At 46.9% G+C, this 13,291-nt stretch overlaps 1 protein-coding gene across 3 annotated transcripts in view; it reads left to right on the top strand.

Moving 5' to 3' along the window:
• ADAMTS7 (ADAM metallopeptidase with thrombospondin type 1 motif 7) overlaps positions 1 to 13,291 on the top strand; it is a 140,909-nt gene that overhangs the window by 8,757 nt on the left and 118,861 nt on the right. For all 3 annotated transcript variants that reach the window (XM_024107195.3, XM_065559123.1, XM_065559125.1), the window contains 4 exons: positions 5,245 to 5,443; positions 9,983 to 10,179; positions 11,555 to 11,638; positions 12,547 to 12,671. In XM_024107195.3, the coding sequence (XP_023962963.2) occupies positions 5,245 to 5,443; positions 9,983 to 10,179; positions 11,555 to 11,638; positions 12,547 to 12,671 (605 nt within the window). The remainder of the gene's footprint in view (positions 1 to 5,244; positions 5,444 to 9,982; positions 10,180 to 11,554; positions 11,639 to 12,546; positions 12,672 to 13,291) is intronic.

The raw sequence follows: 13,291 nt of genomic DNA, 5'->3' as shown, positions 1-13,291 counted from the left end.
TACGTAAACAAGGAAGACAATACAGTTCTGCAGAAGCTGGAAGCTACAGGGGTAGGACACAGTGGCTTACTTTTATATAGGATGGTAATACTTTACATTCTAAACTTAATGTTGCTTCCATCCAACTTGTGATATACAAGTGACCTGACTTGAAATTTCTGCCTGTAACAAGATCAAGTGTAATTAGCATTCCTCAAGGCCAAATACCTCTGTTATCTTTTTGATCAACATCTGGTCTAGCATTCATTATTCTGTGTAAATTATAGTAATTACATGTTTAGTAGTATCCTTCCCCTGCCTTTCTAGCTTTGTGTTTTTCTGACCATGTTTCATCTCTAACAGATTGTTTTTAAAAAAGACCATCACACTTAGATCCTTGCTGTCCAGAAAATTAAAATAAAGCAATCTTTATTCCTTTGCCTGTTAAGGGCTTTATTCTGCTCTCTTTTACGCTGATTTTCTGCCAGTGTAATTTCATCAACTTCAGCGGAGTTACTTCTGATCTACACCAGTGTAAGTGAGAATAGAATCCATCCTGTGTATTGTACAGGAATTGCTGAGATAAAATAAGAAATTATCACATGCAATATGTAAAAACATTAATAACATTGTAAATTAATGTGAGCAAATCTCATCCATTGGTAATTTTTAATTTAAAATATTTTACCAGGAGAAAATCTCCTTGTGATGAAACATGTCCCTTTTGAAGGATATTCTGGGCAGTTATTAGACAGAGGCCATGATACACATCCACCTTCCATTATGGAGGGAGACAGAATAAAACATATTAAGGAACTCATTGGAAGCTCCATAAGGAATAGAGCTGTGAAAGGGACAATCCTGGAGCTCCCATCTCAGCACCGCTGTGGCTATGCCACTGATGTGTTGTAATAATCTTCCCTGAGACAGCATTCATATCTCGTGTTTCTGAAAGTCTCCTTGGTACTCCACACTGCAAAGAATGTACTTGGGGCATTCCTGTTCCCCTCTGAACACTGCACTACAGAAGCATCAGCACCATGCTTATGGAATTACAGGAACAGTTCAGAGAACGATCCCAGGTCCAGAGCTGAAATCCTCACAGCACATTCCAGGGGCTGCCGTAACTCTCCCATACACACCCAACAGCTAGCTGTGCTTTACTGCACGCGTGTGTGTGTGTTTCCCCTCCACACATCACAAGTACAGCATGAAGGCATCATTCAGCCATAAGATACATCTTGGAAACAATATAACCTGAAACATTAATGGTTTCATTCTTAAATGAGAAAACAAGTGAGGTCACACTGGCAGTGCTCAAAGCTAACCCTCTCGGCCTTCATTCCTTAACGTAGCTGCAGACTGTCATGGGGTCCACTCACTGTAGGTAGCGCCTCCTCCTGGCAGCTCTGGGGAATCTTTCCAGGCCCAAGGTCCCCTTCTGCTGCTCGCTGCACGCCCTGCTGCTGCTCTCTCTGGGAACACTCTCTCACTCTGGGCCCTGCAGCCTCCTCTTCGTGACTGGGCCCTCTGACCAGGTCACTCTCTGTGTTTCTCCTTTCCCTGGTACCAAAGTCTCTCCTGTCAAATGGGCTCGGGAAGTCTTCCCATTCACTGCCCAGCCGGTGCCGCTTCCTGAGTGGCTGAGGGGAACCCAGGCCCGCCCCCTCCTCTGGGTCCCATCTCAGGAGCCTTTTCTTCAGCCGCCAAGGTCTGTTCCCTCCTGGACCTTACTACCCTTCCCGGAGCTTCTTCCATACCTTCTGGCTCTGGGTTTGCCAGCCTCACAACTCCCTCCCCCCAGGGAGTGACCGCAACCTACTCCTTGCAGCCTCTTTCTGCCATCAGCTCCCTGGCTTTATAGATGCCCCACCTGTTCTTGCACAGGTGAGCTTCCCCTAATTAGGGACGTCCTCTCAGCCATAATTCTCCCAGCTTGCTGCCTAATAGGCTAACTGGCCCATCTTGCCTCCATTAACCCCTTTAGTGGACACCCCAGCACACAGACAAGAGAGAAATCGACCAAGCACCAACTGGAAGATCACATGAACTATCATTAAAGAATATGGCTCACGTGTACAAGCGCTGGAAACCCCACGCTGTCTTTGGTGCCCCAGTTTGCAGTGGAACCACTGTCTCCTCCATAGGCTAGAACACAATATTAACTCCTACATTCGCCTGATGGGCCCAGCTGGGAAGCTCCGGTCCAAATACAAACGTCGCCAAAGTTTGGATAATTGTTTTTTTTTATTAGTGTTTGTGGGCTCCCAGGGCAGACGGCATCAGGCACACCAAGGGTGAGAGGTCATTCTGCTTGCAGGAGACACCATGGAGGATAGCAATAGACAGGACAAGGCACTAGGGGGTTGGTGGGGCTGGTGTTAGCAGCAGAGAGAAGCGAAGTGACACCCTAAGAAATTAATTTCAACCCCATGAGCCTGATTGTCAAAGCTCCAGCTGAAATCAGTGGGGGCTGCCGATGCTCGGCACAGCCCCATAGTCTTTTCCATGGAAACCTCTGAGTTACCACCACTCGGTAAGGCCACAACCATGCCGTTAGGTCTGTACGGCTAGACCCTTGCAAAAAGCCCATTAAAGACCCTGAGGCCTTGCATGTGCATAAGGGCCTGTCCCTGTGAATCCGGTTGCAGGATCAGGGCCTAATTTTGGGGGGTAAATCCTGCTCTTTGGTGGTGTGCAGCCTCTGCTGGACTCTGCCAGACCCAGCCTGTGCATGTGAGGTTGGAGCATGTGAGTAGCATTCTGGCTTCACGGTGGGATGAAATAGCAGGGGGAAAAAGGAGTGTGAGGAAGTAGCCTACACCAGAGCACCTTTGCATGGCCTGGGTCATGCTTCAGGCAGCCTGCCTCAGTTTCCCCCTCAAGGGGCTCCTTAAGGAAACTCCACACACCCTTTTCGTCCAGGCACAACACCCCTTCTTGAAGTCTGGATCAGATAAAATAAACTCAAGGATGAAACTTTAAGTCCAAACCAAAGTCCATCCATTTAACCCTCATCAGGTCACTCCCAATCCTTTCCTGCCTGTAATCTCAGTCCCCCATCCCAGGGATCTCCTCTCCACACTCCTAGTGGTCTCTAATCACCCTCCTTCCAGGCCTTCCTGCCTGGGGCTTGCCTTCCTGCTTTGCCAGGCCACTCCCAGGCCCTACCTGGCTGGAGTCTCAGTGCCAAGTCCCAGGACTTGCTGCTGGAGCCAGCCCACTCCTAGCAGTCCCTGCTCTCCCGCCTCAGTAGCGAGTACCCCTTCACTGCACTCGCCTTCTGCGCTTTATAGGGAGATCACCTGATCCATACCCAGATGGGCCTCTTCAGTAACCCGGGTTAAGGGGCAGCCACCCTGTAACAATGACCCATAAGTGTCAGGAAGTTCCCTTTCTCAGTATCTTTGTAACAAGAGCCAACAAACTGCAGAGAAATAGCTCTGGAAGCCACCGGGAAAGCGAATTGCGTCGTGTCTGCGTATGCCGTGTGGCTGGAAGATTTCCACAGCGTGGAACTAGCCCTCTGGGGAAAGGAGAAGCTAATTGCTCCGAGTCAGGCCACGGGAAGCCTGGTGAACTGATGATCGTACTTACAAACGTCTCCTGGAATAAATGGGAGAGTCTAATAACAAGGCTTTATTGTGCCACATTTTAATCTTCCCTCGGTTTTTTTCTGCTTGTGGCATGCAAAAGTAATGAAAATGTCAGATCAAAAGCATAATAAACAAAGCTGAAAACGAATGGGTTATTATGTAAGCACCCTACACAACAATCCACTTCAGACAAGCCAGACAGAGAGCCAGGCCACTCCACAGCAATTAACTCGGCTAAGAACCCACAGAGTGCTGTTACAACATGAAGATACAGTCAAGTCACATTGCTAGCAGCACTGCCGTCCCGCAGCTCAGGGATCATCCGCTGCTAAGAAACCTACAAACTCCTGCTCCAAAGCTCCCCATTCCTAGGAATGAAACAGATACACAGAGCAAATTCAGAGAGGTTGAAGTCAGGAGAATGGGAGCATTGCCTAATAGTAGTTACTACTGATCTCGTTCGATATCCCAGATTTGAGACTCAAACACAGAGCCCCATAGGGATCAGCAGTGGGAGAGTTTATTAAACAAATGAAAGCATTAGGATTTCATTTCCTGCCAAAGGAAAGATGCCAATAGCACATGCTCATTGTACTGTCCATGTAATCGTTTGGCTCAGTGAGTAACTCTGAGTTTCCCGGCTTTGAGTTCCTGCAGTGAACTTGGACCCCCGTTCCTCTGCTTCCCTAAAGATGTTCTGATGCGTGAGCATTAGCCAGAGCCTGGAACTTTGGTTAAGGGTGGTTAAGAACCAGGGGTGCTTAGACAATGTAAATGGGCAGCAGCAACTACCTTGACTTTCGAGGGACACCCTAATAAAAATACGCCAGTGTTCTACAAAAACTACTCAAAATACTGGAGTAGCACTGTGATAAGACGGAGCACTTTGGTCTGTTACAGAAGAGTAACAGAACTTTTTAAATAAGGGCAGAAGCAAAGAGTGATTTTAACACAGGAGAGAAAAAGAAGCTTGCAACTTACTCGCACACGTAACCTTACTGTTCTCTCTTGGTGTTTTCTGTGTCTGTTTGTCTTCAGAAGCCTCGGTCTGTCTCTGTCTAAATCCTTACTGTGATTGAGCACCTCAGCATCAAACAGCCTTTCCATTTGTTTCCAATTGGAGGCAGTTAAACTTTGCAGTGCATGCATGAATGTTGCTTTCTGAATCTCAGGGTACGTCTATACCCAGCCGCTAGTTCGGCGGCTGGCAATCGAACTTCTGGGTTCGACTTATCGCGTCTTGTCTGGACGCGATAAGTCGAACCCGGAAGTGCTCGCCGTCGACTGCGGTACTCCAGCTAGACGAGAGGAGTACCGCGGAGTCGACGGGGGAGCCTGCCTGCCACGTGTGGACCGAGGTAAGTTCGAACTAAGGTACTTCGAACTTCAGCTACGTTATTCACGTAGCTGAAGTTGCGTACCTTAGTTCGATTTGGGGGGTTAATGCAGACCAAGCCTCAAATGTGGACTAGTATGTTCAGTCCATGCTGGTTTGTTCTTCTGTGTCTGGGAGCTTATAGTTCTCAGCATGGATAAAGAGGCAAAATCAACGTCTTCACAAAGCATCTATTTCTGCATGACAAATTCTGCAAACCAATCCCACTGTAATTGTCTTCACCGTGAGTCAATGTATCATACAAATGACACCGACTTTCTCTCCCCATCCCAGAGAGGTGTATTTCGGCTCGCAAACGAAGACTATTTCATTGAACCTCTGGCTACAAATAAGCATGAGGATGGTACAGCCCATCCCCATAGGATCTATAAACGTCATGCTCCAAAATATGAGGAAGAAGAGTCGATAGTGGAATCCAGCAGAAAGCGAGACAGGAAACAGCCCGATACCTTGGGAACATGTGGAGTCCAAGGTATTTTATCTACTTTATTGCAGTTTCAGAGTGAGTCAAAAGCAGCTAGAGGATAATTGATTTTAATAATAGGACAATGAAAGATAAACTGTTAGGGCCCCATCCTGCTAGGTGCTGAGTGCCTTTGATATCAAAGCTCAGCATCTACCTCTGTGCTAAAGCATTCAGCATCCTCACACACAACTACCTGCAAGAGGGATAGAAACTGACCATTCATTTGGGGGTTTATTCATGGAATGTATTGTACTGCAGGTCAAGTGTACCGACTAGCAATAAGCTGGCTAAAGAGAAAGCTCTTAGGCCACCCAGAATATTTCCAGCAAAGACATACCCCAACTGCAAGTGCATTTATGCCCCAAAAGGGACAGAGCCAGAGCCTTCAGGAAGTCTACTAATGCAAGACAAGTTTTGAAGTGGAAGGTGCTCTGGTACTACAATGAGGGTAGCGCAATGAAACTCTAGGATAGATAGATGTATCAACAGCGAAGAGAGTGCCAAGTTTCCAGAATCGTAGACAAACATGATTTCCACAGTCGTTGGTATTACGGAAGGGCTGACCGCTTTTCAAATTGCTGGCCATGAGTGAGTGAGAGCTGCTAAGGAATTTGCTTGTGGAGCACCAGGCAATCATTTTGTGGTATTCGTAACTTGAGTCCCACGAGTAACAAGGGTTATGCTAGAGTGCAGCACTTTTATTGTCACATGGCAATCGTTCTGCATTTGCTAGGGTTTCTCGTGTGCACGGGCTCAGGCACTGCAGCCCTGAACCACAAGCCACTGATTGCCGTGTTTTTCTTCATACTCCGATGTGAACGTTCTGCTTTGTGGTGACTGTTCGCTTTCTTGCAAATATCAGTTGTTGTGACTTCGCCGCTGGCTGGACTTTCAGAGTGAAATAGTGGCTCCACTGAAGTCAAATTCTTCCAGAGCAGTGGGCTTCCCACAGTCTTTTGGAATTTAGGTGGGGATTATTTGGTCTAGAATAACTGATCCAAAAGAGGAGAGACGTGAAGACTCAAATCAGCAGCATCCCTTTCCAAGAACAGAGCGTGCCTGGAAAGACCCGTGGCCCCCTCCATCTATGAACTAGTATTTTCCTACCTAACAGGTGTTTTGAGGATAAACACATTAACGATTGTGAAATGCTCAGTTACTGTGATAATGGGGGGCTGTGTAAGTATCTTAGACAGACATCTCAATTGCCAGGGCAGGAAGCAAATGGTACATTATCTACCTTGGGCGCCAAGGCAGAAAGGTTTAAATGCACAGTTCGTTGGTTACTAGCTCACTTGGAAAATTTGTAGATTGGATCCACTGCAGAACAGGTGAGACCCTCCAAAGCTGGTCCAAGAGCCCAAATCTTCTCAGCACTTGCTGCCACAGAAAGTAGCATCAGCACAATCACGCGTCCTTCCGACACTGAAGGAGACGGACAAGGATTGGTTAAGAATATTACCTAATATTCTTCATATCCTTACCGTGGCGTCTCTGCGGCTGTGGAGCGTAGTAGAATTCCTTCCAAGGTGAAGTAGGGTGCATGGTACAGAGCAGCACTGGACAAGAGCGGCATTTTGTTCCCCGTGCAAGGTACAGTAGATAGAGAGGAGCAGTAAATCTGTATGCGATGGGTAACTCTAAGGCTACGTCCTCACTACGGGGGGGGGGTCGATTTAAGAGACGCAAATTCAGCTACGCTATTGCGTAGCTGAATTCGACGTATCGGAGCCAACTTACCGCGCTGTGAGGATGGCGGCAAATCGACCTCCGCGGCTCCCCCTTCGACGGCGCTTACTCCCACCTCCGCTGGTGGAGTAGAAGCGTCGATTCAGGGATCGATTGTCGCGTCCCGATGAGACGCGATAATTCGATCCCCGAGAGATTGATTTCTACCCGCCGAGTCAGGCGGGTAGTGTAGACCTGCCCTAAGACACTATGAACATACTCTGAACATATTGTGAGCTTGATGCAGGAATCACTGGGTGAAATTCTATAGACTGTACCATGTGGAGGATGAGACTAGATGATTCATAGAGTTAAAGGTCAAAAGAGTCCACTATGATCATCTAGTCCAGAGGCCCCCAATCTGTGGGGCGTGCCCCCTAGGGGGGCATGGAGGAATGGGGGGGGCACGGCTGGGGCCTGGGCCAGCACCCACGGGGGAGGGGTGGGGAGTGAGAGCCACCCAGCTCCGCTCCTGGCCCCGGCCCCGGCTGCTGGCCCCGCTCTCAAGGCTCTGCTCCTGGCCGTGGCTGCTGGCCCCATGCCCGGGACCCCAGCTGCCGGCCAAAGCCCCTGGACGAGGCTCTGCTCCTGCCCCCAGCTCTGTCCTAGCCTCGGCCCCCTTACTCCTGTCTGCATCCCTCCCCCCCCCCAGAGCCATGACCCTACTCCTGGGCTCGGGGGGGGGGGGGCATGGACAGGGGTAAGTGGGGGGGATGAGGTAAAAAGTTTGGAGACCACTGCTCTAGTTTGACCTGCATAACATAGTCCAGAAAACCTCACCCTGTGACTCCTGCTTCCAGGAATCCATTCCCTCTGGTCGCTCTAGAGCACGCTTGTTAGACCTCTGGGTAGTTTGGAAGCTTGTATCTTGACCCAGCAGAAGCTGGCCCAATAGAAGATATTACCTCCCCCACCTTGTCTCTCTCATATCCTGGGACCGACACAGCTACCACAACACCGCAAACAATCTTTCAGAAACGCATTCTAGTCCTGATTTAAAGTCTTCAGATGATGGACAATCCACCATATACCTAGGGAAAGTTGTTCCAGTGGTTAGTTACCCTCACTCTTAAAAATTTGCACCTAGGACTGAATTGGCCTAGCTTCAGTTCCCAGCGGTTGACCCTTGTTCAGCCCTTGTCTGATAGATTGATAGATAGACAGGTCTCTATGTCAGAAGTCTTTCCTCATGTAGGTATTTATACATTGTGGTCAAGTCATCTCTTAGCCTTCTCTTTGTTAAGCTAAATAAATTGAGCATCTTTAGTCTATCATTACAAGCAAATATTCCTTTTGGCCTTAAAAATCTATTAATTGATGATATTGAATGAATGAGTGAATCCCCCGGGGCCTCGTTTGCCCAGATGATGATGCATGTAAATTTCTACTAGAGTATGGACTAGTAATTTAGTCCAAATCACACTTTGGAAAAGAACATGTAGAAAATCTGTAGGATTTCCATTACTCTGGTCCTATCACTTTGGATTATGAAAGGGGCTGATTTTATGTATAAAACAATACCCAGCAAGGTAATGGTACATTCACCACATATATTGTTTTCTGCCATTGCGTCCTGCCGTATACAGTGAACATACATGTACAGCAGGGTGAGTCTTTAGGATGGTGTTTGCAGTTAAAATTATATACACACTTCCTTTGGTGTCCAGAACTCCATGTTTTCCCAATCGCCCCACATCATAAGACCCACATAAGTCAAAGCTTTACAGCAAAGTTTGCAACAAAAATGAATTCTAAGTAAGTTATTTTCATTAAACTTCCGTGATGATATCTTAGCACTGGAGACTTCTCAAATTATCCGGATATTTGGGATTCCTTAGGACTAGAGGGCAAACTTTCTCTCATTATTTAAAGCACAATGCAGACGGTAAACACGGACAAGTTTATTGTTAGTGAAGTAATCCTGAACCTTTTGAGCCTGGACAGAAAAGCAATTCCAGCTATTTATGATGCAGTTAGTAAAGCTCTTATTCAGCCTGTGATTGACCCTGACACGGGGGCAGCATCACAGGAGAAATCTCCACATGAGACTGCCCAGTTGCTATGTGTAATTAGGCCCATTCAAGCTTCCCTTCTGCATCATGCCATCTTTTTTCCCGTTTTTTTGCATGAACGCTCTTGCTGTCTCTCCCCAGGGTGGAACTCCTGGTGGCAGGCCCAGGGGATTCTCAGTGGAATTCCATCTCCCGTGCAGCCCCACAAAGCCTGAGGTGACTTTTCTAGCTTGGTCAGGACCCTTGGAGACCTTTAGGATTTGGTGTGAGCCATCAACCCAGTTTATGGGGCAGTGAATTTATTGTATTAGGGAGCTGTGTCCCCTTGGCAGAACCTCTGGTTCCCATATTGTTCAGCCACTAGTTTTATTGATCTATCACGTATGTGCCCAGACACTCCTTGATGGTTGCATAATAAATTGGTATATAAATAAAAATATTAATAACTGTGCAATGTAGGTTTCCTGTTGCTGTTTGAGTTTCTCCATGACCCGCGTGCAATATTCCAGGGCAGAGTTCCAGTAAAAGAACTTGATCCAAACCCACATTTGGATTTCTCTCCAATACGCTAATGCCACCAAGCAACGGAAAGAGTTCAGAGGCCTTTCTTCTAAGTGGTCTTTTGAACATGTGGCTCGACAGAGTAGGTAAGAGTGAGTTAATGGTCTATGAGTCAATGGTCTGTGTCTTGAGGGCTCTAGTGGCTTGGATGGGATTAATTCCTTTTTTTTTTTTAAAAAATCCTCTTATATTCCACCAAGCTTTCAGCCGTTATCGAAAGCCCATTCCCTTCTCCATTCTTCAGAATCTCCGCAAAGCCTGGAGACATCTGAGAAACGGAGAGAGAGATGGGAACAGAAACAGCAGAGGAAGCGAAGAATAAAACAGCGCTCCATCAGCAAGGAGAAGTGGGTGGAGACCTTGGTGGTAGCGGACACCAAGATGGTGGAGTATCACGGAAGTGAAAATATAGAGAAGTACGTGCTGACCGTAATGAACATGGTGAGTTCTGGGTTCCATGACCATGAAATCCACTGGTGTCCTTGGTGGCCTAAATGTAACCCATACAGGTCAGTGGCATATATATAGGTCATTTGAATTTCCAGGGTTCAGCCCTTTCCAGTGATGCCAGTTGCTTGTGCAGGGGAGGGAGGCTGTGGCTAACGCTCCCTTACTCCCCCATGCATGCATGTAAGGCAACTGACAGTTCTCTGCTTGATAAATAAATGCAAACCAATAGCCTGCCCTCATTTTGGGCCTGATCCTAAGCAACTGGAGTCAATGCAAAGATTCCCATTGACTTGAGGGAGCTTTGGATCAAGCCCTTCGTGCCCACGACTCCTGAAGATTCCAGTGTTAGTGCCACACGTCAGACAGGAGCTGCAGAGAAGATGCAGTCGTGTTTAGCAACCTCATCTAGAAACAGCTTCCTGCAGCCCACCCAATAATGCTCTGAGCTGGGGCCAGCTGACCCGGGACCGAGTGGAGTACTAGCCTGGCGAGCACTGGATACGTGAATGACTTTCCTAGGAATGTGTCATTGTGAACAGTTAAAGGGAAAGCGGCAAGTAAAGCAGCCAGTAATAGGTGATGAAAAACCCTGGCACAGAACTAGGAGAGTGTATGTTATGTGCCGTAAGGGCTGTAATAAAAGTCAAATGCAGGCTCGAAAAGTTAATTACAGTAATTGCATTCAAATGCTTCAACAGCGAACATTGCTGCTTAATCTTTCGGAGCTCAGAGACACATTTAATTGGAAGGTAGGTGGCAGCTTGGGTTAATGAGCTAGCCCTTCGCCTCCAGAGACCCACATTCAGTTTTGTCTGAGGTCACAAGTGAAATGAACTTCATGATCTCAGTCTTGTCACCTGGTGGTATTTGCTCATATCATAAAACCACCAGGCAGTTTAGCATAATTTGGCACAATTAGCCTGCTCCTCTTTTGGGACTGAAATAACACAGTTCTGAATGTGGCTAGTGATTCCAGCAGAAGATGGTGGGGGCAGAAGACTTGGGTGCAACATCATTTGCTCCATCAGTAGTGACCAAGTTGGAACAGTTCCCCTTGAGAAACCATATACAGTCATTACATAGTGTAAGCACATCCTCACGCACATTTTTGGTTGAAATTCACAGCTCTAATGATTTCCAGTAGCGCCATAGGCATGTCATTAATGTTTAGGTCCAACTCTGGGTCTGAACTTCCTTAGTGTTGGACTCATCCCTGATTCTAAGGAACTTCTGATTTGGGACTACACTACCCAACAGTGTCTTTTAAGACCATGCTTCTCTATCCGATATGTTTACCATGAGTATTGCAAGCAGAGTGATTGCTTTCTCCCGCCCATTATTTTCTTGGCCGTTTATATTTCTGCAGGTGGCAGGTATATTCCATGATGCCAGCATTGGAAACCCTATCAACATTGCAATAGTTCGTCTTATCCTGTTAGAAGATGATGAGGTAAAAAGAAAACAACGTGACTAATATTTTTGGTCCATTTCCATCTTGGCAGCTCAGTATGCTTCTGTATGGTCAGTTGAGAACTGGCCATGAAAGCCCATAAACTCTCACTTTCATCTCAGGTGCATGGCCAGAAAGCTCTTGCACAGAATAAACACAGGCACTAGAGACTTGATGCTGTGATTGCTGCATGGGTGGGATTTTCTTGGAAGCCAGCGGGAGTTCCACAGGCAAAGACGCTGTAGAATCTGGCTTATATTGAGAAGTAGCCACTTATTCAGTAGTTCTTAAAGGATTCCCAACAAAATACAAGTATCATCCTCCCCATCCAGCAATCTCCGGGAACTAACCCTACTGCCACTGGACATGCTCTTTTGCTCTTGGCAGCATTTCCATTCAAATTAGAGGCGGGATGGCAGAGATGTGACTGTGAGTTAGGGTGTTTCCCAGCAGATGTTGTCTTCTTTCTAGTTTCCAGAATTGGCTTAGTCCCATAGGAGCATCCCAGCTAGCAGCACTGAATGGTGTATGTGAAATGCTGGTTGTTTGTGCTTCCCAGCTGCAGTTATTCTCAGCTAAGCTTGAAGTTGCTCAGCTGTTTGGTCTGTTTCCCCCAGCTGTGTCCTTGTAAAAGATTCGGCAGCCTAATGGGAATATTTTCCTGCAGGTTTAACTCCCTTCACTAGACTGTCTAACATTGCCACTTGATCATAGTCAAATGATAGTAAAAAAGAGGTGGATTCTGAGCTCAGCTATGTGGTGTAAATCTGGAGTAATTCCATCTAAGTCAGTGTAGTTACTTCCCATCTGAATTTGGTGTAACCGAGATCAGAATCTGCCCCCAGTGTCTCTAAGTGACAAAAAGGACAACACCATGACAGCAGACTTTTCCTTTCTTATGTTGGCAGGAGGATTTGAAAATCACCCACCATGCGGACAACACCTTGAAAAGTTTTTGCAAATGGCAGAAAAGCATCAATGTGAAAGGAGATGCCCACCCATTGCATCATGATGTAGCTGTCTTGCTCACCAGGTATCCTGCTTTGTGCTTTCTGCTTGTGCTAGCTCTCTGGTTTCAGCAATTTACCAAGTAGTTAGAAATACCTACAAAGCTGGGAGATAGAGAGAGACACTCGGATCTAATGTGTGTGAGAGAGAGAAAGAGGAGGCTATTTAAATTCCATTTTCCTTATGTGGGCCCTTTTTTGACATTTACACATGTAACTAGAGATGCAACCTGCTCTTTTGAGATTAGCCTATTCCCAAAATTGGCGCTAGCCGCAGAGTTCAGATCCACATCTGGAATATGGATTCAAATTTACCAGCACCTGGGGCTGTTAAAATGCAAGGTTTGGTTTGACCCCCTCTCCAGTTTCCAGACCCCCATCGGGGATGTTCACGTGTATAAACTTGCCATTTTGTCTTATGGATCAAGGCTGGGATTTGCAAAAGAGCATCAGGGAGGGTGCCTAATTCCCAGTGAAATCCTGTGGGATTTGGGCACCTGGATTCTTTAGGCTTCTTTGAAGAGCCAAGCCCAAGTGTGTTTTCCTTATGGGTAAGGGGTACAGTCTGCTGGTTTTAAGCCACTGCAGTCTGGTCTATGGTGATATCCAGTTGTTTCAGTAACTCCCAATGCGTTCACAAGCATGG

The sequence above is a fragment of the Chrysemys picta genome, chromosome 10 (assembly GCF_011386835.1).
Source record: "Chrysemys picta bellii isolate R12L10 chromosome 10, ASM1138683v2, whole genome shotgun sequence".
Classification (NCBI taxonomy): Eukaryota; Metazoa; Chordata; order Testudines; family Emydidae; genus Chrysemys; species Chrysemys picta.
This window is presented reverse-complemented; position numbering and strand designations above follow the sequence as displayed.